The sequence below is a fragment of the Polyodon spathula genome, chromosome 38 (assembly GCF_017654505.1).
Source record: "Polyodon spathula isolate WHYD16114869_AA chromosome 38, ASM1765450v1, whole genome shotgun sequence".
Lineage (NCBI taxonomy): Eukaryota > Metazoa > Chordata > Actinopteri > Acipenseriformes > Polyodontidae > Polyodon > Polyodon spathula.
This window is the reverse complement of record NC_054571.1, coordinates 3449265-3475377: the sequence shown is the minus strand read 5'-3', so window position 1 is coordinate 3475377 and position 26113 is coordinate 3449265. Positions and strand designations below refer to the sequence as shown.

General features: G+C 46.0%; 1 protein-coding gene across 1 annotated transcript; it reads left to right on the top strand.

Moving 5' to 3' along the window:
* The first annotated feature begins 7905 nt into the window (after nucleotides 1-7905).
* samd1b (sterile alpha motif domain containing 1b) lies at nucleotides 7906-25707 on the top strand. The gene is made up of 7 exons (XM_041235757.1): nucleotides 7906-10308; nucleotides 16079-16583; nucleotides 17310-17473; nucleotides 20359-20428; nucleotides 21219-21312; nucleotides 22711-22825; nucleotides 23584-25707. The coding sequence occupies exons 1-7, from the start codon at nucleotides 9154-9156 to the stop codon at nucleotides 23731-23733; spliced, it is 2253 nt and encodes a 750-aa protein (XP_041091691.1). The 5' UTR covers nucleotides 7906-9153; the 3' UTR covers nucleotides 23734-25707.
* Nucleotides 25708-26113: the final 406 nt, after the last annotated feature.

Here is a 26113-nt window from a genome sequence, read left to right as displayed (position 1 = left end):
CATTGGAAATGCTCCGCCTGAAAGAACAGGAACTTTGCTTAAATAAACACCTTTTGGCACCGATAGTGATTCGTTACTGATGCAGTACTGTTTTGCAACCTCATAACCCCTCGTCATCAGACTTAAATTCAAATGGTTTATTCAGTCTTTCCAAATTCAGTCTGTGATTGCGAGTGTGTCTTGAGGAACATTGATTTTATTCAATCTTTCCAGAACCGTCTCGTTTTGTAATTAACGCTGTGTTAATTTAATGACAGTTAGCTTATTAACGTTAGTTTGTCTGTTACTTTATTATTATAGTTGATTAACATACCCTTCCTACTGCTTTTTTTTATGCGGTATCTGCATAAAATTTGAAAATAACTAAAATAATTTAAAAAATAAATAAACACTGAAAAACAGAAGCCCAGTATATAATTCAATCAACTGTAATAATAATAGGGGTCTATTTTAATGCTCCAGACAGTTGCCAAGCTGAATACTGCATGCTTCATAGGGGCAGGTGTAAGGATATGCACAAAGTGATGTGCGGGTGTAAAACCCCATAAAGCTCCCGTAAATAGTGTGTTTAGCCACTGTAAAGTCTGATTTTTACCGGCCGCTAAAATTGCAGCGTATGTAAAGAATGGTGTTCACCAGGCGTTCTGCACCCGCTACCAAATTTACAATTTGCCAACATTAATCCATTAGTTATATTGAAATACATTCAAATGAAGAAAATGGCATGGAATTGGGTGGGATCTGGATACTAAGTGAGCACAAACGTTCTAATCTGATGCAAGGATTTTGCCTTGCACTTAGACAGTTGCTGACCCTCCAAAAACTTTGCAGCTGCAGAGACCTGTCATTGGCTTCAGGATGGCTGCTGTGGTACACTTCCTGATGTAGTGACACTTGGCTCTTGTTGTGGAGAGGCAGGAATGGGTTCGGAGGAGAAGGGCAAGATGAAGAAGACCCCGCATATTCAATCCCAGGGTCACTTTGATTGGGGTGCTGAAGGATGCGGTGCTAAAGCGTTATCGTCTCACTCCACGGGTCATCTTAGACCTAATAGCTGAACTGAGGGATGAGCTAGACTCCAGTGTCAATCTATGGACGGCTATCCCTGCACATGTGAAAGTGCTGTGTTCTCTGCACTACTTAGTTCCTTTCAGACCACTGTTGGAATTTGTAGAAGGATGGCCCAATCTACCTTTTCCAGAGTGCCAGGCACATTTCTGGATGTCATGCTATAAAAGGCAGGACAATACATGCCATTTTCTAAAGATATTTACATGACATTTTGTTGCACGTGGCCTGTTCGTGACGTCCTGCAGAAGCCTTCTGCCCCGCCTGAAGCTGGTGGCTCGTTTTGCCCCCTCCCAGGAATCGAGCAACTTGAGTCGGCTGACTTGCACTCTCCTTGCAGGCTGCTTAGCTTAGGTAGCAGTTAAAATAAATAAATCATTTATTTAACTATTTTATTATTATTTGAATTGTAATAGTTATTACTGTTTTTTCTTTTGAAGTTTTCTCGTGTGTGTGTTTTTTTTTTTTTAATTTTTTGCAGAAACGCGAATGAACGAAATACGCACTTTGGCTGAGATTGCTTGCAGTCTCTGCCACAGTAGCTCGCTGACGTCTCGTTGACTGCTTGCAGCACCATTACGAAGGCTGTTTGGGCTCTAACAGCAGGCTTCCCTCAGTCTTGTATGTGTTTGGACTGTTTGGGTTTGCCTGAAGCTATATAGGTGGGAACCCCTTATACTGCTTCTTGCAGTAAAGAGATGTGTGTAGACCTGCAGGTCACTGACCCGCTCCATTCCCAACCTGGCACCCGCCAAACAGGGATCGAGGTATCGCACCGGTGCAAGTCACCACATAGGTACCGTGCTGTCCGGTGCAAAGTAACCGACCCAGTTCCCACCATCCCTAGTCTAGTACCAGATGAGTTTGAGTTACTGTGCGTTGCTGCAGAGCAGACTGAGGGAGCAGTTTTTACGGTACTGTATACTGCATTGCTGTTTGCATCATGCCGGGGTTTTATCCCTGTGACACATGCAAGGCCAGTCTCCTAGTGGAGGATAAGCACGGCAGGTAATCTTCCTGTCTGGGACCAGAGCATGCAAAACAAGCACTTGCTGACCACAGCTTTGTAAGGGTTTTTTTTTTTCAGGAGCTTTTTCATCTCAACAGAGCTCTTACAGTAGTGGCATTCCAAAGACTTCTGGGCTTGATGGCAGAAGCTTCCCAGATCCTTCCATTGGGTCTCCTGCACATGCGCCTGGTTCAACAGCAGAGTTTTTCAGCCCACGTTGAACCGAAACCACCTATTGACAGTCTCATCCCTGTCTAAAGGCGCTGTCTTGATGGAAACAGCCAGCCTATTTACGCCTAGGCATAGAGCTGGGCAGTGTCGCTAGAAGAGAGTTTGTCACCAAGGATACCTCCAGCCTGGTGGGTGTGGTGTGTGGGAACCCCCCTAGGCAGGGTTTCCACATCAATGTTTAAGAGCTGCAGGGAGTTTACCTGGCCTTGAAGAATTTTTTGCAGTAGGTTTGAGGGAGACATGTGCTTGTCTGTATAGGCAACGCAACAGTGGTGGTTTACATCAACCCCCTAGGGCTGCCTCGGGTCACCCAGTCTCCATGGTTCTCAATAAAAGGAGAGACTGTAACTTGCTGGCAATAGATGCCTTGGGACACCAGTGGCTGAGGTAGCTACTGTTTGCCTTTCCACCGCTTTCCATGCTCCCGCTGTGTCTGGAGAAAATCGGTCAGGATCAGGCCAAGGTGCTCTTAGTAGCCACATATTGGCACAGGAGAATCTGGTTTTCAACCCTGATGCAGCTCCTAAGTGGCCAGCCATGGAGACTGCCCATGTCACGCCACCTGCTCAGTCAGGCACAGGGGACCTTATGGCCTCCTGACCCATCAAGCCTGCAGCTCTAGGTCTGGCACCTGAACGGCTGCATTTACAACAGGGCTATTGACACCCTGCAGAATGCTGGAGCACTGTCCACACATTCCCGATACAAGTGGGGTGTTTTCTAGACATGGTGTCTGCCTCATGGGTTTGACCCCACGACTTGTCCCATGGCAGTTTTTAAAAGGGGCTCTGCTTCATCCGCCTGTGAAGGACCTTGTTCCTCACTGGAGGCTAAACGTGGTGCTCAATGCACTCATGAAGCCTTCACTTGAGGCTCTGCATTCATCTCAGCTGAAATTATCATTTAAAGTGACTTTCTTGCTTGCTGTCACCTCCGCAGAGTGGGTGAGTGACACATAGGCATTTCTGATAGTGAAAGCCTGATTCATTAGAGAGGCCTGGACTAAAGTTAAGCTTCGTACCAGCCCTGCCTATTTGCCAGAGTATCTTGGTGTTTTTGTGTCAACCAGTGTGGATTTGGAGGTTTTCCATCCACCTCCTTTCCAGACTGAGTGCCAGCTCCATTGGCACTGCCCAGTTAGGGTCTTGGCGTAGTAAGTTGACAGGACAAAAAGTTAGTTGGAGGAGGTCTGTTCAATTTTTTCTTTGCTATGGGGCCAAATCTCATGGTGAAGCCCTGTCTACGTAACAGCTGTCCAAGTGGGTAGAAGACATGGTCAGGACTGTCTGAGTTGGCCAACTTGTCCCCTCCAGAGAAGCTCACTGCCCATTCCACCAGGGGTGTGGCAACTTTGTGGGCTTTATTCCAGGGTGCATCGGTTTGCAGACATTTGCAATGCAGTGGTGTGGGCCACTCCCCATACCTATACTAGGTTCTACAGACTTAATCATCAAAACCCTGGCTTTGGAACTAGTGTTAAGGGCTGCTTCTCAGTCAACCCTCACGACACAGGCAGAGAGAGGAGTTCTCCCTCAGTTTTTTCACCCTAGCTACTTGTAAACCAGGACAGGCCCTTGGTTTAGTCATTCTGCAATCTTGCCCTGGTTCCCTGATCTAGAAATGAAACCATTAACCTTCAAGGTCACTGTGTCCATGATAGCAGCAGGCTTGAAGGAAATATGATGCTGGTATTTGTGTGTGCAGTCTTCGTATGCCTTCGGGGGCAGGACATGATTGGTATACAGTATTCAGGTTTCAGGTCTTTAGGAGGTAAACACCCATATGGTAATGGTTACATTTCTATATCGGGGAATGTTCCTTATGTTCCAGCTACTCTAACAACTAAAATATTAAAGAATGCAATTGGTTATCTATTGGGAACACCACATGCTGGATCTTGGGGTGAGTAAAGAAGTTCAGCTTGCTTTATAAATCGGTGCACGTTTTCCTCCTGTCTTGATTTCTCATTTTCTTACTAATATAACTGCATCTCCTTCTGATTTTTGGTGCTTGGGGTGGGGTATTTGTCAGTTTAACCTCAGAACTCTGACCTTTTAAAATACTAAATTTCATCTTATTCCTAGATAGATAATATTCTTGTTTTCAAATAAGATAAATGCAATGCCTTTTGATACTTAAAAGCAGAATGACTTATTTTTGTAATGGTGTGCCAAGACTGGCCAGCATTCAATGTGATACCTATCATGGTAGTCACCACTGCAGTAAGACCTATTTCAAAATTAAGTATGATTGATCCACCCAGTCATTCATACAGTACAGGCTTATTAAAATATCTGAGGAGTGAACAATTATCTCTTCACCAAGATAATTTTAGATAACAAGGGTTCTGAAGTAAACGGATAACATTTTGGATACCGCTGCTCTTGTATCATAATTAGTTTAAGTTTAATTCAAATAATGTGCTTATATTTGAAGAGGAGCTGATTTTATATATTCAAGGATAACAAGATATTTGGGTAAGCGGTGTGAGTTGGGTAATAAGAGAACCCCCGCCTCCCCAAGCAGTAGGTGTGGTCATCACATTTCCTAGAACACTACTGATGTAGCTATAGGTAACGGGTTCCTACCCACATCCTGTGCCCTGCTGAGCACAACCTGAACTGTTTTACCAGCTGTGGTGTATCGCCACAAAGGAAGACAGTGTCACAGCACAGTTAAAACGAAAGACTCCCCTTGCCCCCAGGTTTAAGAACATTTGACTTCTGCAAGTTCCACAGGAAGTTCTCCATGACTCATTCATGACTAGTTCCAACTGAGGTTTGTAGTATGGATATCCCCGTCAGTCACACCATTGTGTATTTCATTTTTAGAAATGTTTTAAACTGTGTGAACTCTATGGAGTTTGGCAAGTAGCCCTGCCGTATATGCATTAGCAAATAGATACATAGGAAACTTTAACGTGGTGCAATTGTACATGCCATGACTGAAGGAGATGTAATCAAATGAATTCTGACAGCCTGGGTTCTTTTCTGCCTTCTGATTGGGTGAGACTTGTATGTCGCTCCCAATCACAGTACAGCAATGCTTCCAGGTGCATGGGATAGATCTGTCATGTGTGCCCACTTACATGTTGGTACTTACTGTACTGTAAGAGGGTAGAAAATAGCTATGGTAACCAAATCACACCCAAAATAAATAAATACGTGACAGTGCAGGAAAGTGGTTGGGGGTGTTACTAAAGCTGTACTGGGTTTATATGTTTTAAAGCATTTTACAAAACATCCTCATTTGTTTTATGGGGATCATGCATAGATTTTTAATTTTAAAGAAGTGTTTAATTGTATCTTGATGCATGGTAACCCTAATTTCAACGTGAAATGGTTCATTTTAAATTTAAGTAAAATGTTTAAGATGGGAATAGAATATAAATAATAATATAATAATATAAATAAATAATATAAATAGTAAATATGTCTGATATTTAAGGTAAGGTTTAAACTTCATGAAACAATTTGATATGAGACATGTGATGTAGCCAACAGTCTACAAGGTGATTTTTCTTTGTTTTATCTCTCATCCAAAAAAAAAACAATTTCCAAACATTCGTGCCTAAGAGCCAGGAGGGCCAGGCTCCCTCCTCCTCTTCCCTCTTCAAGCTCACGCTTCCAGGGACAGGGCTGGCTCTCCTCCCACACCCGACATGTAATCTCAGCCTTGTGAAGAGGAGTTTAAACTCAATGTGTGAACGAAACAAACAAACAAACAAAACTGATAAATGACTGTGCTGGTAGTGATTCCAATTTCAAAAGAACAGTCTGTGGGTGAATAATTGTCTTGGCTACTCCTAAAATGTTTTTTAATATACACATATAGATTTAAGTGTGTCACAGCTTTAACGTTTTATGCTTATTGTCCTTTTTGGTTGCAAAATATGTGACTACATGAGTACATTTTGTTAGCTCAATAGCATTTCAGTTACACAAACATGTTCTACCTGTAATTTAAGCCTGGGTGCAGATTCAGTTAACTTGTAGCTACTGGCAGGGAAGCTGGAGCTTGGTCTGCTGTAAGCGTCATCTCTAGAGATGATCTTTGAAAAAGACCTGGTAGAATTGAATATATGACGTTTTAGTACATTTCTTTCCTGGTAGAATTGAATATATTACGTTTAGTATTCTTGTCTTTAGTCCTATAGCCAAGTACAGAAGAGAGCTGAAAGCTAATGTTTTCTTGGGCAGGTTGTGTGTCGAATGACATTTCATTTTTCAAGCCCGCCATGAAACACCTTCCTGAAGCAACTGCTCTGAAAAGAATTCTGGGAAAAGCTGTTTAAATTGTCAGTTTAATGTGTCCCACAAATCGGCATTAAAATGATTTTTTTTTTTGCAGAACAGGGTTACATATTTTATCTTCAAGAGGTACCCCAGAATTCGTCATAACATGGTGACCCTTCTGAAGTTACAAATATATTAAATTAAAATGTGTGTTAGCCAATTAAAAAAAACATCTTATGCCTGTCTGAGCCAATCAGTAATGCAAAAAGAAAGACATCTCATTGTCTGTTCTGTCAGGTGAGCCCTGAACGCAGTGTCTCTTCATTCTTGCGCTATGTCCCGAGGGGGTTGGTGCTTCCACTCTCGTCCCAGTCACATGTCTGGCGGATGACATCACAGGAAATCGGAAATCCAGAGGTAAGTCTCAGGAAGCACATGTGAGCTACATTGCAAGGGAATCTGGTTTTAAGTCTACCCCTTGGTTTAACCCAGTATAGTAACATGGCCCAGTAATGCAGTGTGATACAGTAAGTAGGACTAGACACAGAGTTGTTTTGTGTCTCAATGTGTTTGAATTTAGGAGGAAGCTGCTGGCTTGAAGGGTGGTTTAGTGAATACAGCTGTGACCCTGCCAGACTGCATTTAGGAGGCAGTGGGATAGAAGCAACGTGTCCCAGTGGATAGAGCTGAGAGACTGGGATAGAAGCAGCGTGTTCCAGTGGATAGAGCTGAGAGACTGGGATAGAAGCAGCGTGTTCCAGTGGATAGAGCTGAGAGACTGGGATAGAAGCAGCGTGTTCCAGTGGATAGAGCTGAGAGACTGGGACAGAAGCAGCGTGTTCCAGTGGATAGAGCTGAGAGACTGGGACAGAAGCAGCGTGTTCCAGTGGATAGAGCTGAGAGACTGGGACAGAAGCAACGTGTTCCAGTGGATAGAGCTGAGAGACTGGGACAGAAGCAGCGTGTTCCAGTGGATAGAGCTGAGAGACTGGGACAGAAGCAGCGTGTTCCAGTGGATAGAGCTGAGAGACTGGGATAGAAGCAGCGTGTTCCAGTGGATAGAGCTGAGAGACTGGGACAGAAGCAACGTGTTCCAGTGGATAGAGCTGAGAGACTGGGATAGCAACGTGTTCCAGCGTGGGATAGAAACCATCGACACAAGAGAATGTCACCCTGATGCGCGACTTCTCTGAGCCTAGTCTTCGTCGAAACAACCAGGTCACCTATCATCGCGACTCTCGTTCCAGTGGATAGAGCTGAGAGACTGGGATAGAAGCAGCGTGTTCCAGTGGATAGAGCTGAGAGACTGGGATAGAAGCAGCGTGTTCCAGTGGATAGAGCTGAGAGACTGGGATAGAAGCAGCGTGTTCCAGTGGATAGAGCTGAGAGACTGGGATAGAAGCAGCGTGTTCCAGTGGGTAGAGCTGAGAGACTGGGATAGAAGCAGCGTGTTCCATTGGATAGAACGGAGGGACTGGGATATGTGCAGGGCGGCAGAGTGGTCATTACAAAGGGACTGGGAGACAGCATGGCCTAGTGGTTAGAATTAAAGACTGGGGTGAGGTATACATTGTGTCCAAGTGATCAGAGCTGAGAGAGTGGGCTATAGTGGACCCTGATTAGAAGTGAGATGTAAGGCAGGCCGGTCATAGTGCTTTGGAACGCCCTAGCCTGGCATTTGTGCAGATTAGAGGCCAGGTAAGGAACTCTGTTAGTGGGAAGCACTTGAATGTGTTTCGCAGTGCAGATACTGTATGGGAATGTGTCAAGAGTTAATATTCCAGTCAGGATGGGGAGCAGTGTTTTTCTTAGGGTTCAATACTTTTGGGGGTGGGACCAGGAATACTGTATTGAGTTAAAGTTGACTAGCACTGTGCTAACCGTAACTGTTCCAGCAGCGGTACCGTGCAAATAAACATCCGTGCTTCAGTGCCTGTCCTCACATGCGCACAATGCATTCACATCACCACACGTTCGCATGCTTGGTTCAGTGTGGAGAAAAATGTGCGACAGGGAGGGTGCGCATCAAACGCCACAATCACTTCAAGTCGTGTGTGTGTGTGTGTGTGTGTATATATTATAAAATTAGGAATTTGTTTTTTTAATGCAACTGGTATTTTTTTCTGTAACTGTCGAGAAGCGTGTTACATAAGCTATCACTCCGATGTATAATGATGTCGAGCATACAGTGTTAGTGTCAGGTTATTTGTTTAACAGATGTTAATCTTGTAAAACAAACCAATAATGTGTGAAAACAGCAAATATGTAGCCTACTTCATACTATTTGTAACATGTTTATAGTAAAGAGAAAGTAACAATGAGGCCGTATGTAATCATTTATTGGTTCCCTTTTAAAAAAAAAAAAAAAAAAAAACACGGCATTCGAGAAACCTGAAACTACTCGGTTCCACCTTAAATGACGCTACCTCAAGCACTATTCTGTGCGCTATCTCTGTCGATCCACCTTAAACGCAGATTGTGGGGAACGCAGGCGTACAGCAAGGCTTCCGCTTCATTCCCAGCCGGGCTCGGACCGGATCGGTGCACCGTCGTCACGTCGGAGAAGAAAGCAGTCACACCGCACAGCTGAACCGAGCCAAACGCGCCACCATGACCGAACCCAAATACCGGGAGTGGATTCTGGAGACCATCGACTCGCTGCGCTCAAGGAAAGCCCGGCCGGACCTTGAGAGGATTTGCAGGATGGTCAGGAGGCGACACGGGTCAGACCCAGACCGAACCCGGACAGAACTGGAGAAGCTTATCCAGGATCAAACCGTCTTGAAAGTCAGCTACAAGGGCTCAATCTCGTACCGCAACGCCGCCAAGGTGCAAAGAAAAAGCAGAAAAAAGCTGGTGGAACCGGAGGCAGGCGGTGACAGTGCAGCCGCTTCTTCAAATGGTAGGACAACGGGCGCAGAACTAGCCAAAAATGCAAGCCCGGCTCTTAACAGCGCTTGCATCCCCGCAGAAATAAGGGCACACTGCTGCAAGGGCACAGAATGTCCTGGAGAGGTGCAATGCAATGACGCCCATTCAAAAAACGAGAGAGAAAACAGCGTGAAGGATGCGGGAGACGTGGTCCCGGGTAGCGGAAACAGTTGTATGTGCTGTGGCGCAGCGGGCTGCAAAAGTGAACCTCGCAATAATGCTACTGGTTGTACTAGCAGCAGCGACGCAAATGGCCCGAAAGACAAGAAGCTGCAACAGACTGGCTGCCCGAGTAACGACACGAGTACCCCTGTGAACTGTGGGAATAATATTAAAACACGGGCTTCTCTCGGGCCAGAGCCGGGCGTGTGCAGAAGTGCGTGCAGCTGCACGGATTATAAAACTTGCAGCCACCGGCACCGCAAGCAAGCGCCGCTCAAGAAGAGCAGCAGCAGCAGCAGCAGCAGCAGCAGCAGGCGGCTCACTCACAAAGCGTGCCGCAGCGGCGCAACCGAGGCTAAACCGGATTTAGGGGACCGGCTTGTGGCGTCTGTTCGGAGTCTCGCCGAAAAGAGTGGACCCTCCGCCAGTAAGGCGAGTCACACACCGCTGGGGCTGAAGGAGATCCTGGGCTTCCTGAGCTCGCAGGAGCGCCTCTCGCAAGAGAAGCTGACCCGGAGCAAAGTGAAAGTGGTGCTGGAGAGAGAGGTGGCGAAGGGGCGGCTGCGGAGGACGAGGTTCGGGAATATCACGCTCCCGTTGCGGGGGGAGGTGAGGAAGTCAGCCGCTAGACTGATGAAGCCTCCGCCGGGCAGAGGCGGCAGAAAAACAAAGGTACATCATTCGAGACACGTCGGGTTTTATTTATTTATTTATTTATTTTTGTTTATTTATTTAATTAGCATAAGTCGATATACAAGAAAACAAATAACAGATCACAAAAGCTGTAGTTGTAATCTCCAGCGAAGACCACAAAAAAGAATGCATTTTCTCAAAAACAACATATGCATGTTTCTGTCCTGTTTTTGTAAGTGTTCTGAATTTTCATAAATCAATTTTAATTAATCTTAAAAATGATTTCTATGACTTCGACATGATGCACTTAAATACCTTTTTCATTTTGCATCGTGGTTCTAGAGGAGATCTGGTGGGTTCGTATTACGTGTGTGTGCGTGTAAATATATTAATTCATGATTTATATTGAAATGATTTAAACGACGTTGGTATAAAAAACACTATTTTATGGAAGTGCGCGTGTGATGTCCACAAAAGGTCGCTGCTACTGTGGAGCTTAATTAAAAAAAAAACCAAACAAAACTGGAGAGCCGCGTCTGTATTAATTGTTTTGAAGTACAGTGTAATTATTGTTCTGTCGCACATTGCCTTGAGACTGCCCGTCTACTATCTGCAGACCGGAAAGCTGCAGTCAGACACGCTGTTCTTGTGTGCGCCGGCAGCTGAGACCGTTTCAGACGCCTGTTCGTTTATTTTTAGACGCTGAGGGAATTGCTCTGGGTGTGTCTAGGGCAGACCGGCCCGCATCATTTCTAGGTGAGAATGGCTCTAGGTGTTTGCAGCGGCAGTGCTGGCCACCTGTGAATGGGCCTTTTTGGATTACTTCTCATCTTCTACCGAATGGAATCCAGAAATCTGAACAGTTGCGTCCGTGGTGATGGGAAAGAAACGCATGGTACAGCAAGCACCTGTAACATGATATCTAGCACCGTGTGTGAAACTATTTAAATGCCTTATTTAATCATTAAAATAGGTGCTGGGTGATGTGCACGGCGACTAAGCCTAATGCGATTATTGTATTAGCTGTCTGGTGACGGTGCCAGAGAGCTGCGTTTTGCATTCGCTGAATTGTGGGCACAGTTGGGGCTTTTCATTATCAAGATATTAAAAACGGCAGAAAACAACGTTTTTGAAGGAGCGCACATGACCAGTTAAGCATCCTTCTGAAACGTTTAGAGAATTTTTTGTTTCCTCAACATTAGCAATTTAGAGACATGTTGACCATCCTGTGGATAGGCAGAGGTGTCAATGGAGGGAGAGGGAGGGCAGAGGGTGGGGGTGTCAATGCAGAGAGGGAGGGGAGAGGGTGGGGGTGTCAATGCAGGGAGACAGAGGAGAGGGTGGGGGTGTCAATGCAGAGAGGGAGGGGAGAGGGTGGGGGTGTCAATGCAGGGAGACAGAGGAGAGGGATGGGTGTCAATGCAGAGAGGGAGGGGAGAGGGTGGGGGTGTCAATGCAGGGAGGGAGGGGAGAGGGTGGGGGAGTCAATGCAGGGAGGGAGGGGAGAGGGTGGGGGTGTCAATGCAGGGAGAGGGAGGGGAGAGGGTGGGGGTGTCAATGCAGGGAGACAGAGGAGAGGGATGGGTGTCAATGCAGAGAGGGATGGGAGAGGGTGGGGGTGTCAATGCAGGGAGGAAGAGGAGAGGGAGGGGAGAGGCATGGGTGTCAATGCAGAGAGGGTGGGGGTGTCAATGCAGGGAGACAGAGGAGAGGGTGGGGGTGTCAATGCAGAGAGGGAGGGGAGAGGGTGGGGGTGTCAATGCAGGGAGACAGAGGAGAGGGTGGGGGTGTCAATGCAGGGAGAGGGTGGGGGAGTCAATGCAGGGAGACAGAGGAGAGCGTGGGGGAGTCAATGCAGGGAGACAGGGAGAGGGATGGGTGTCAATGCAGAGAGGGAGGGGAGAGGGTGGGGGTGTCAATGCAGGGAGGGAGAGGAGAGGGTGGGGGTGTCAATGCAGGGAGGAGAGGGAGGGGAGGGGGTGGGGGAGTCAATGCTGGGAGACAGGAGAGGGATGGGTGTCAATGCAGAGAGGGAGGGGAGAGGGTGGGGGTGTCAATGCAGGGAGACAGGAGAGGGATGGGTGTCAATGCAGAGAGGGAGGGGAGAGGGTGGGGGTGTCAATGCAGGGAGGAAGAGGAGAGGGAGGGGAGGGGGTGGGGGAGTCAATGCTGGGAGACAGGAGAGGGATGGGTGTCAATGCAGAGAGGAAGGGGAGGGGGTGGGGGTGTCAATGCAGGGAGACAGAGGAGAGGGTGGGGGAGTGTCACAAAGACGGCCAAGTGGGCGGCGTCAGAACCAGGAAAAGGAATGAAATACACAAAACACAGGACGGATGAAATGAAATGATGAAGACGCCTGTTGGCGCCGGTTTATTACAAAATAAAAGGTTTAAACAAACACGAAAACACAGGACACGGCACTCTACGCCAAAATAAATAGACAAACAAAAAACAGACTAAACTTAACAAAACGGTGCACGGACAGACACTGACAAACACGGTGAGCAGATACTTTGTTATTATTATTATTATTACTACTATACTTCTTTCCTCCGTCTCCAGTCCCGTTCTCCACTCACCGAACACCCAACCCCAGTATGTGACAACGTGCATCTATATATACTATTGTGCTGGGATTCAATTACCAATTAATTATTCACTTGAATCCCAGCACGTGAATTAATAAAGTGCAATTCCTCGTGCTCACATATTACTACATTTTACTTGCACGTGAAGTGCTGTGCAATCCTCGTGCCTAAATACACATATACATTTTTAAACACTCGTGTTACACAGACCCGTTTATATCCCGTGTACCAATGTCTATACACCAACATTTAAACACACCACACGCAACACATAACAGATAATATACACAGGGGCGGGCACTTTGTTACAGGGAGTCAGTGCAGGGAGGGAGGGGAGAGGGTAGGGGAGTCAATGCAGGGAGACAGGAGAGGGATGGGTGTCAATGCAGAGAGGGAGGGGAGAGGGTGGGGGAGAGGTGGGGGAGTCAATGCAGAGAGGGTGGGGGAGTCAATGCAGGGAGGGAGGGGAGAGGGTGGGGGTGTCAATGCAGGGAGGGAGGGGAGAGGGTGGGGGTGTCAATGCAGGGAGGGAGGGGAGAGGGTGGGGGAGTCAATGCAGGGAGGGAGGGGAGAGGGTGGGGGTGTCAATGCAGGGAGGGAGAGGAGAGGGTGGGGGAGTCAATGCAGGGAGACAGAGGAGAGGGTGGGGGAGTCAATGCAGGGAGACAGGAGAGGGATGGGTGTCAATGCAGAGAGGGATGGGAGAGGGTGGGGGTGTCAATGCAGGGAGGGAGAGGAGAGGGTGGGGGTGTCAATGCAGAGAGGGAGGGGAGAGGGTGGGGGAGTCAATGCAGGGAGACAGAGAGGGAGAGAGAGGGAGGGGAGAGGGTGGGGGTGTCAGTGCAGGGAGGGTGGGAGAGGGAGGGGAGAGGCAGGGTGTCAATGCAGAGAGGGAGGGGGGAGGGGGGTGGGGGAGTCAATGCTGGGAGACAGGAGAGGGATGGGTGTCAATGCAGAGAGGGAGGGGAGAGGGTGGGGGTGTCAATGCAGGGAGGGAGGGGAGAGGGTGGGGGTGTCAATGCAGGGAGGGAGGGGAGAGGGTGGGGGTGTCAATGCAGGGAGACAGGAGAGGGATGGGTGTCAATGCAGAGAGGGAGGGGAGAGGGTGGGGGAGTCAATGCAGGGAGACAGAGGAGAGGGATGGGTGTCAATGCAGAGAGGGTGGGGGTGTCAATGCAGGGAGACAGAGGAGAGGGATGGGTGTCAATGCAGAGAGGGATGGGTGGGAGAGGGTGGGGGTGTCAATGCAGGGAGGAAGAGGAGAGGGTGGGGGAGTCAATGCAGGGAGGGAGGGAGAGGGATGGGTGTCAATGCAGAGAGGGTGGGGGAGTCAATGCAGGGAGGGAGGGGAGAGGGTGGGGGAGTCAATGCAGGGAGACAGGAGAGGGATGGGTGTCAGTGCAGAGAGGGTGGGGGAGTCAATGCAGGGAGGGAGGGGAGAGGGTGGGGGAGTCAATGCAGGGAGACAGGAGAGGGATGGGTGTCAATGCAGAGAGGGTGGGGGAGTCAATGCAGGGAGGGAGGGGAGAGGGTGGGGGAGTCAATGCAGGGAGACAGGAGAGGGATGGGTGTCAATGCAGAGAGGGTCAGGGAGTCAATGCAGGGAGGGAGGGGAGAGGGTGGGGGAGTCAATGTAGGGAGACAGGAGAGGGATGGATGTCAGTGCAGAGAGGGAATGTCAGTGAGTGAAGGTGGGGGAGTCAATGCAGGGAGGGAGGGGAGAGGGTGGGGGAGTCAATGCAGGGAGACAGAGGAGAGGGATGGGGGTCAATGCAGAGAGGGTGGGGAGAGGGTGGTGGAGTCAATGCAGGGAGACAGAGGAGAGGGATGGGTGTCAATGCAGAGAGGGTGGGGGAGTCAATGCAGGCAGGGAGAGGAGAGGGAGGGGGTGTCAATGCAGGGAGGGAGGAAGAGGAGAGGGAGAGAGTGTCAATGCAGGCAGGGAGAGTAGAGGGAGGGGGTGTCAATGCAGGTAAAACGGAGGAGAGATAGGGGTGTCAATGCAGGGAGGGAGGGAAAGGAGAGGGAGGGGGTGTCAATACAGGTAAAACGGAGGAGAGATAGGGGTGTCAATGCAGGGAGGGAGGGAAAGGAGAGGGAGGGGGTGTCAATGCAGGGAGGGAGGGAAAGGAGAGGGAGGGGGTGTCAGTGCAGGGAGGGAGAGGAGAGGGAGGGGGTGTCAATGCAGGTAGAACAGAGGAGAGAGAGGGGTGTCAATGCAGGGAGGAAGAGGAGAGGGATGGGGTGTCAATGCAGGGAAAAGAGAGAGGAAAGGGTGGGCTATCAATGCCGGGAGGGGTTGTTAATAGAGAGACAGAGAGGAGAGGGTGGGGGTGTCAGTGCAGGAGTGTTTAACCCAGTCAGTCCACCTGCAATACTACATAACATGGTATTCTTGAATAGGTGTTCCCCTTTTCAGAATTAGGGGAAGGATTTCAATAAGCAAGCTGTCAGAATTTGCAAAATGACAGCAGGGATGTCTGTTCTGGTAGTAAAGTGGCTAGCATTCATGATGCCAGGTTTTTGTGCTAACCATACCCTTAATAATTCACATGAAAAAAATAAACCAGATTATAAAGCACTAAATCATTTCATTATACAGTAAAACTTATAAAACTGTGTCAAATACACAAACGTCAGGCTACTGCTGCCTTCAGCATAATTAATAATAACATTGTGGGAGTATTTTTATTCGCGTTCGGTAGGGATAGCCTGAGGGAGCTGGGTGTGAACAGCACCCGTCATTGTGAGCAGGCTGTGATAGTGGCAGGGGTCCCAGAGGAAAGGAAATCAAATAGGATAAAGGAAAAGAGAAAATTGAAAGTTAAAAAAAAAAACATCTTAAGTGTCGCAGTGTTGTGACGTATAGTCTGACGTGAATTGTGTGATTTTAATTCCCGTTTTTGTTTACAATCGTCGGTTGTCAGACAAGCAAGAACAGCAGTGGATGCCTTCCGTCTAAATCTGTGATCATGTTGTGAGGCTGGTGTAGGTCTGGAGGTGAAGTTACTGGTATTGTATCTGTGCTTTTGTTTTTAATTGTGCAATACCTGTTAGTCTGTAATGGAGCAGTGTTCGTGGTCTGGAATTGCCTACCCCTGTGTTATACAGAACAGCACATGACACCCTCCACACAGGGTTTATCACCCATAGAAGAAACAAAGGCATGACTCATTATTGGACTGCTGTCCTGCAGTGTTTAATTAATTTTCTTTTTTCAGGAAGAGAAAGTCATGGAAGGAGGAGAAGAACCAATGGAAACTGACTCCTGCGAAGAGGATCCAGCAAGTGTGTCTGAGGACCAAAACCCAACCAAACCGCCTTCAGAGGACCAATTAGAAGAACCCAAAAGTGACGTCACCGGCACGGAGGAGTGTAACACAAAGCAGGTTCCCCCTGAGGAGGGCGACATTAAAAGTCTTCCCATGGAATCTCCTGCTGCTGAACAAAGTTCCGCCTGTCAAGAGGCAGCACCAGTACAGGAATGCAACCCTTCCTCCCCTCAGACAAAGGACTGCAGCTGTGAAACTGGTCTGTGCAATGAGGAGCCAGGGGAAGAGAAGAAGGTTCTTAGCAGTAACAATATTCCTTCTGAACAGAGTGCTGAGTCTCTCTCTTTAAGCAACATTGTGAAACTGTGCAGCAGTGAAACAAGCCCCCCTGAGGAGTGCCCCACTGAAGCCTCTAAAACTGAAGAAATGCCCCCAGAGCTGCTGGACAGCACAGGTAAATAACCCTGCTGGTTGTGTACAATGTTCTGCGATTCTCTCATTATAGTTGCATTGGCTTGAAAAATGTATTTGACAGTGCAGCCCTCTGCTACCTGGCAAAATGTGAACCCTTCATTTATGGGGCTTGTTTTATGATGAAGACTAATAATCCCCCCTGGAGCTAAAGGAACTTGAACCCAGGCTACTGAAACGCATGCAAGATTAGTAAGTGAGTGTGCCTTCTGTGCAAGTATTTTATTTATCAATTGTCCGTTCCCTGAAAATCGTATATCTATTGCACTGATAAGCCATCATTACTGTACTACTGACAAGCCTACCATTGTGACGAGGGCTCTGTCCCAATACACAGAAACGGGATCATTGGAAAGTAAACCCTGATCTCCGATTATCTGGACAGCCCCTTGGTAATCCCTCTTGTTTACTTTTCTATGCCTCGGTCTCTGCTATTTACAGAAGAGATCAGTGCTATATGTTTCCTATTGAAAGGTAAAGGGCTGAACTGTCTATTTGAGAGGCTTCTTGGTTGAGAAAGTCATATAAACAGTTTCTCAGTTACAAGCACAGTTTGATAATCGGAACAGCCCCTACTCCCAGTTAGTTCAGAGAGGTTTTACTGTTGTTTGAAACTGACCTCTTAAAGTCAGAAACATTGTGCTAGTTAAATGTGAGGTCGGAGGTGCCGTGTTTTTGTTTTCTGATTACTGCTTGATTGTATCTTCAGAGGAAGCAGATCCCAGCCCAGTGGAGACGGAGAAAGAGGCAGTCTGCCTCCCTCTCCACAGAGCCCTCCAGAGCAGAGAAGAGGAGCTGCAGACTGAGCTCCAGAGCAGAGAAGAGGGGCTGCAGACTGAGAGCAGCAGTATCCTTGCAGGCACTGCAGTGGAGGTGAGACGCTGTGTGCTTCGCTACAGCAGGGTGCAGACTTACCAGAGCACCACAAGACTGCTCATTTATATCCATTATATACTGACCTGCCATATAGAAACAATAGGCATTCATGTGTGAAAATGTTACACCACTTTGCGCTTTAATTAGGCATCTTAAACAACGTCTGAAAAGTCTGCATTTTGCCATTTGTGGCTATGTTCTTTCTCTCACGAATTGCATGTGTGCCCTATTAAAGTCATCAATTAAATTAGACAATCACTAATTTGCCTGTTTTTCATTACAGTGGTTTGAGTTCATATAAAAGCAGAACTACAGAAGCATTGTAGTGTTCTAAAACGTTTGCACACAGCTGCATAGCTGTGGATGAGCTCTGAGATCATCCTTCACTTGGGCGCATAGATTTTGCTAGTTGATTAGCTGGTGCCAATAGTTGACAGATACCTGACTGTAATGTGTTTCCAGCTTCAGAGACTACAGCTTTGTGCTCTGCAGTTGAAAGTTTAGAGTAGCTTTTGGGTTTATTTTGTTTTAATTCCACTAATATCTGCATAGAGGTTTCACTTCCTCAAGGAACATTTCTGTTTAGCCATATTTGTGTTGATTTGAAATGTTTGCTGTATCAAAATGTGGGCCGACGGTTCGGTCCAGAGAAGCTGAACAGGTGAAAGGTCATGTGAACGTTGCTGTTCCGGGGCGTTGCCTACCAGCTTCAAAAAGCAGCGTGAAATGTCATTGTGACCCGGGTAGAGCATGCCAGTGTAAAGGGTTGTGATTTTATTTTTTTTTTTAAATTTGCCGCGTTTCCCGTGACTCTGCCGATACCATGTTGTTCACAGTTGATGTACTGTCACACTGGCCATTTTCTAGAATTAACTGGTGAAGGAAAAAAACAAACAAAAGCTCATTGCTGGTGTCAACAAGCAGATCATCCCGTTTCCTAGGTGATCAAAGACGTTTCTGTTTATCAGTTAACCCTTTTGGACTTTCTCCCAAAATGTCTGTAAATGCTGGACTCCAGTCTTTCGTGTTACATCGACTTATACAATAGACTATGACAGTGGTTCCCAACCTTTTTCAGTGAGGGGACCACCTTGCTGTTTGGATTTTTCCAACAGACCTCTTGCACACATTTTCACAACCGCGTTTTTAAATGAAATAATGAGTGGGGCTTTGTGTCGTCCTCGGATCCAGTAGAAAGGAAAAAAGCACAAGTTCTTTATTATTCACCAGCTTTGCTCGCTGTACACGTTGAACACACGGGAATGTGAAGACGAGGTGGGCGGGATGCAATTTGAAACATTGAAAACTGATTGGAGAGCATACAGGGTGTTTCTTCCCACTTCTTGAACAGGATTGGTGGCACACAGCATTATAGCATGTTGTGTTCTTGATGCCACACATTTAACCATTATTTCCAGAAGTGGTGTTAATAGAATTTCCTTTTGGCATATAGTCTTGAGATATTAAACCTGGCTGAATAAACCCATATAATAACATGGAGCTGAAATCGATCACTCACACTACAGTACAGTTCACAAGTCAAGCTGCAAACATAGTTGCTTTTTGTTTCACATTAACATCTGTTACTATATGCAGCTAACCTCTCCGAAAAGGTATGGAGAGATAGGAATAGACCTATACCCCTGGCAACACTGTAGCACGTATTTTATATTGTTGAAAATGAACAGTACTAGAACTGTGGTTAACGATGTTTTGTTTGTTTTAATTTCGTCATTCCAGCCGGATTAGGAATATCCAATAGCAGTGCGCTGTTTTTATGTGGAATGAAAAGGCTGGGAGAAGTAGATTTTTTTTTTTTTTCCCTCTCCCCTGAACTGTGAACACAAATAGCATGAGCACAGATTAGAAATATGTGCATTTACGTGAATGCTAGATGTAAAAACAAGTTTTAAATAATGCTGGCTAAAAACAAGAAGTCTAATTTTGACAAAGACAAATGTGCCTTCATAATGTGTAAGTTCTTTCAGTTAATGACGGCTTTGAAGGCGATGTTTGGTGTTGCATCAAAGGGAGCTGTAATGTTAATTTATAAACACACCCATAATTAAAGAAAACGGATAAAGGGGAAAATACAGACTATATCTTATAATTATATAGCACGTGGTTAAAGGTATTTGTTGCGTTGCTTGGTAGTAATAATAGTAGCACAGTGTGTGGTTATGTAGAAAATGGGTTTTTGCATGAGCTGCGTAACTGAATTTTAGGAGTTGTTTGCAGGCTCCCTGGAGTTTATCGTGGACCACAAGTTGGGAACCACTGGACTATAACAATGATGGCAGGGTGCTGTGCATTAAAGATAGGAAATTGCATTACATTGTATTTCAGTACAAATACAATACTGTTGCAACACGGTTGGAACGTGCATGAGTTTGGATTTGTTTTTTGTAAAGCTTGATGCAGTTTTAAAGTTTGCATATGTTAGAAGCTACGTAGCACACGCTGGGCTGTGTTAAAGTGTAACAGGACGGCAGTGGGGTAGACATCGTGGAGCAGGAGATGACTGCAGTGCAACACAGCTCTGTGGCATGGCTTTAGAAATACATCTTGTATGCAGAAACCAATTAGTCAACTGCTGATTTTGCAGATCGACTCCTCCTCCAATCGGTTGTTGCAGCTCCTGCCGCGCTGACCCTGTGACACACAGCACATGAAATCAGCACGAGAAGAGTGATCGCAGTGGGGCATTGGGTCTTAGTGATTGTTTTTTCAAAATGCAAAAGGAATATTGTTTAAAATATGTTAGGGCGCATTATTTTACTGTGACACCCAACGCTCTTGTTAATGTAGGTTCCAGAGCAGTGTTGTTGGTCCCAGTATAACTGCTTGATTCCGTTTTGTATTTGTGCTGTCCTTCCTTTTAGGATGAGAAGATGCTCCATAGAGAATGTGGCACGCTGGCTGCCTCAGTCCTGTCCATACCAATGGAGAGCTGTGAGTATCTACCAAGTCTGTGTTCTGTGGATGTTAGCATGGTGACCCTGGCATGATACTGGAGTGGTGGTGATGTATGTTACTGACGTACTCTTCACACGCTGTTACACTTCGCACAGTACGGATCCTGCCTGTTCAGCTCACAGGAAATGCACAGCAGTTTAATCACTGTGGTCTTGAGTACTGGTAACAAGCTCCAGAGGGACTCATTAACGAGAATAAAGAAACCTGTCCAAAGAAATCGCTGTTTTGTAAACAGCCTTAAACTATAGAATGATTTAAAGGCGTGCTTTTATATCATCTGAATTGTCATACTAGTTGAATTTCTTACCTGTTTTTTATTAGATATTTTATTTATATTAAAGAAGGTACATAAAGGCACACGTTTAACATAAAGGTTATGTTAAACGTGTGTTTGATTTGTAATGCCATTTTTTTTAATTGATCTCGTTCATCTTTCCCCACGCGGCACTTCTCATTAAAGGAACGACTCTGACACAGTTGCTTCTGGGAGTTTGAGTCCTTGTAGGAAAACAATTCAGAATGTTTCAGTTCTTTATACAAAGACTTCCTGAGAGCATTTCTTTAATGCATTTCTCCAGAAAAAAAAAAATAAAACCCAAAACATTCTAAATGTTTGTCATAACTCAGCTCCCAGAGGTAGAGGCATGCGTGTTTCCTGTGCCTGCTGTGTTTTCCAGTTGGCCGGGAGCACAGCGTTGAGCTCTCTGCAGTGAGCTCTGGTGAATGTTCTGCTCTTCAAACTGCCTGTGTTGCTGTATTCCCTCAGGTGGCTGTGCTGTGGAGGCGGGCGTGGCTCCGTGTTTGCTCACCCCCTCCGCGTCGCCGGGGGAGACCGAGCAGCGAGTCCTCAATGGAGATGTGTGAGTGGATGCTTTCTCCCTGGGAGTGTCATTCTGCAGAATCACAGATCAGATGGTGCAGCGTGGTGAAAACAGTGGTTAACCAAGGCAAAACAAGTTCAATGTATAGCATTAGCGGCAAAGCTACCTTGCAAATGTACCTGGGTCAGATGTGTGAAATTATCCTTCCCCGATCTGTTTGTGATTTTTCGTCCCAAATGGCTGGTTTTACAGACCCAGATTGGCACTGATCTTGGACTCCCTCGTGTTTACACAGTGTCTGGGATCAATGCTAACAACGCTCTGTGAAGCCAGTAGAGTGTCTGCTGCTTTGCTGGTTGAGTTCTCTCAGGAAGTTGGTTTTGTACAGCAAGAGGCAGGATCAGGGTTAGCTGGAGCTGTAAACTTAAGGTGGTTCAGGGTTGTATTTTAATGATTTAAACAGTGGCAGGTCTCAATGCTGCTGTCTAATGTCATTTCTGATGGGTCTAGCGCTACACCCTTCCATGCTCCACATGCCGTTCCAGTATTTCCTGTGAATTGCCTTTACATCCCCACATTTTCACACCCGTTTGCTGATAAATCGAACACCATGACGTACCAACCATAGGTAAGAATTACACCCAGCTCTCCTATATAAAGGAAATCACAATCTGACTGGGACTGTCTGCTGAATAACCTGTTGAGTGCCTGCATTGCAGTTCTTGATTTCGAGGTGGCGGTAGTGTGTTTGAGAAGACAGCATAGTCAATCTGTGGTTTTGTTGAAGCATGTACACTCAATGTAAATAAAATGGATGCGTTTTTAAACGCGTAACATGATTGTTGAGCACAGAACATTTTTGTTTGTCAGCCTTTTTGGTTTTAGGAAACTAATCCTATTTACAGTTCATTACAGTTCCTGTGATTTTCTGTTTCATTATGCGCTTCGTTGTCATCGGCTTGTCTCTTTTAGTAAAAGCGCTTCGGTCTGGATAACTACACTGGGCACCTGCAGAGTTAATACATCATGAGAACATAAAGGTTTGGGAATGGTCCTGGAGTTTTTAGAGGCTACTTCCTTGTGTACAACTGTACAAAATGTTATAACAAAGACACTGAACACACAACGCATGAACTTATAAAAAAGTACTTGGGAACTACAATTAAATGTGCTGCCTGCTTTCACAGACCCCCACTTAGCACTAATCTTGGTTTACTTCATATTACTTTAGGTGGGGTAGTCCAAGACCAGTGCTAATATTAGGGTCTGTGAAACGAGCCAAAAGTGTTGTTTTTAACTTTAAAATTGTACCTGCTGTTCTATGCCTGGGATGACCTCTGTGAACAGGGTAACGTGTGCTGAAATTGTGACGGACCCTGATTGGTGCTGGGTTTATTTCTCACACATGATGTGTGGTTTGTGTTCCTCCCCGCACAGCTGTGTGAAGGTAGAGAAGTGCGGTGTGGATCCCGTGGACTGGAGCGTGGCGGACGTGGTGAGCTACTTCACTGCAGCTGGCTTCGGGGAGCAGGCTGGAGCCTTCAGGAACCAGGTCAGTGTCTGCAGTGCAGGTGTAGGTCACGTCATTCACCTTGTTGCTAATAGCGACGGTGTTTACAGCCCCGGCAGGGGTGAATGTCACTGACAGGTTGTTGTGGGCATCTTTCACTGTCTGGATTGCTGCGGGTTGCCACAAGAGGGCAGCACACACACACACACATTAATTCATATTGGATCATTGTTGTTGTGGATATTCCCAGTTCCACTCTATGCAGTGCCCCTGCTCTCCAATGGAGGACAGAAGCACACCTTTTCCTTTTTCAGTTCTATCGTACCATGCAGAAATTCTGTGAGTTGAAATCTAGCAATCAGGAGCAGGCTGGATTGTACACCCATAATTTTAAACACCCAAATCATAAGATAAATAGAAGCAAGTACTAAAAGAAACTAGGAGAGTGACATTGTCAGCACCTCGTCAGGGCCTTCTTTCCTGTCAGTAACTAACAAGCTGCTTCACCTTATATGACCAATCTGCTTTCAGCCAGTAACAAGTATTGACCCCGAAGACACTGCTGGGGCGAAATGACAAAAGCAGTAACAGACTTCCTGGAAGGGAAGGCAAGCAAACAAAGAACTTTCTCTCACCTAGTGTTGTACCAGGTGTCATGTTTTAAAATGAAAATGCATGTCTGCTGCTATGTCTCCACTTCAGGGAACGAAAGGCACGACAGGTATGATATTTTGTGAGCTACAGCCACTATAAAGACTGAAACATTTGTCAACTCAACCCCTCTGTTCTGAACCCAACAGGAAATTGACGGCAAGTCCCTCCTCCTGATGCAGCGCAGTGACGTGCTGAAGGGCCTGTCAATCAGACTGGGCCCCGCCCTCAAGATCTACGAGTTTCACATCAAGGTGCTGCAGAGGAGTCACTTCCAGGTGGAGAGCGCCCTCTGCTGACAATCCAGGGGAATGAGCACAGACACAGGGAAGCCTGGATACTTCAGACTCTATACCAGCGGGATGCCATTGGCGCAGCACTATTTTGTGTTTTTCTTCAGATGTTGTTTTGAAACGCTGCCCTCATACACCAGCAGAATCTCCTCCTGTTTACGCTGACACTGTTTACAGACTCGCCCGCTAACCTGGGATTATGCAGTGGGCAAGCTCGCTCAGCAATGCTTTTCAAATATGATAATCTATACATTGGCGATGCCTCTGAGTATAAGAAAAGTACGACAGTACACCCATTTTAAATGTGTTAGTGGTATTGACATCTGCTGCTGTTTGGACAATTACAGTATCCCAGACGATGTCATTTCCAGGCTTTGTCAAGGGAATGTAAAAAGCTTGCTCCTGTTTTTGTGCGACAGAGCAATGCTTCCCCCTTGACGTGATGGCTTCAGGAACTGTGATTTTTAAAATACAGGCTGATTTTTTTTTTTTTTTTTTTTTTTTTTAATTGATATATAAAAAATGTTCTTTTAAACTATGGAATTGGTATTTGTGTTAGTAATGCTTCTTTTGAGAACTTGGTGATTTCTGCGAAATATAAAAACAGCCAACGCCCGCCCCCCTAAAGACCTTGATGATCACTGCGCAGACCTGCCGTGTGTCAAGAGAAGGGGCCACCGCTCAAATGGCAGAGCATGCAAACCCATTAAAGGTTCACGAAAAAGTCACATCCAGATTTAACTGTTTTTCTACAGCATGTACAGTAAGCAGTCTCTTATGTTTTTTTTAATTTTTTTTTTTTTTTTTTTTTATTGTTGCTGCTATAAATGAACAGTACCTGCACCAGAGAAATGTTGGGATACCAGGGGACTGTTAATTGGAACGTGTTTTATTTTCCAACGTCTTCCATCTTCATACAAGTTTCATTCTCACAAGCCCATGGTCCTTCCCTTCGACAGCTGTAGGGCATCACTGTAAGAGAACCCCCTTTTCTACTGCATTCCCACAATAGCCTTTTACCCCTGCTGTTGTAATTTGGTAGGAACTTCTAGATTAGTCAGTTCATGAATTCCCAAGTTTGGGGGACTCGCTACACAATTGTCCCCTGTGGTGTGAAGAGGCACTGGGGGACTCGAGTGAGTACCTGCATGGGGGGAGGGCTGCGAAAAAGGGTTGTACCATCACAAAACTGAAACCAACAGTGACAGAGGGCAGTCGAAGTGCTACTGAAACCTTAAGTGACTTTACACTTAAATAAAAACAAACCAAGCGCAACGAAACAGTAAAGCGAGGAAGACAAGTTCTCCTGAAGTTTCCATATTGTCCTTTAAATAGAAGTCATTAAGTGTTGTTTTAAAAACATTTCCTTTTTTTGTCATGTCTGCTTTATCATGGGTCTCCATTTATCATTGCGCTGAAGAGCCTTTTGTTGTTTGCTTGATTTTTCTTCTTTCCAGTACTGCATGCCACGTGTACTGTTTTAAACGCCCCCCCCCCCCCCCCCAACCCCCTGTACTGTAACTGATCTACAGTGGGAGTACGGTCTGATTTGGGGGGGGGGGGGGGGGGGGGGGCAGAGCTGTCCTGCAGCCCGAGAAGTGATAAGGTACCATCAGGGATACCTTTATGTTGTCTGAAAATGAAATGTCATATGTATAATAAAAATGAGTATTCAACACAAACAGATGCTTGAGGAGTAGCAGCAATGCTGCTAAACACGCATAAGAGTTCAGAAACGTGTCAGTCGGGAGGGATTTCAAGCACAGCATTTTGATTTGCTTCAGTGCGTTCAACCCCATACTCGTCCGGTCACGTTATATTTTGTTTTAACATTCTGAATCTGTTACCCCACAATGGATTAACAAGACTGATGATTAACGCAAGCAGGGGTACCGTGACAGACTGCGAATGCTCTCAACAGAGACTGAAATACCTTTCCATTTACGCTCACAGAATTATTCATTAAAGTTGTTAACTGTCGTGTGACTTGTTTCCCTGGTTTTCTTTATTTTATTTGTAAAATAAAAACAAACAACAAAAGCTTTTTTAATTCAAATCTAATTAAATTAACAAGGTATTGTTTGTGCTTTCTGAATCTGTATTACTGAAGTGTTGTATTTTGAATAATCTACATGTCCTTTTTTAAAATCCAAAACAAGCAGAGAACAAAACTATACTAGTTACGAGATGCTAAGCATTCTGGGAACAAAAGAAGTCTGTCCAACTGGCAAGCACATAATTTGCCTCATTTAGGTGAATCGGATGACAGCTGTATTTATACAGCTGAATCATTTTTATTTTTCTTGTTTTTAGATGTCACTACTCCACATTACAAACTCTTCCATGAAATAAGATTGGTTTTCCTGAGGACGGGTCAGATTCTAGA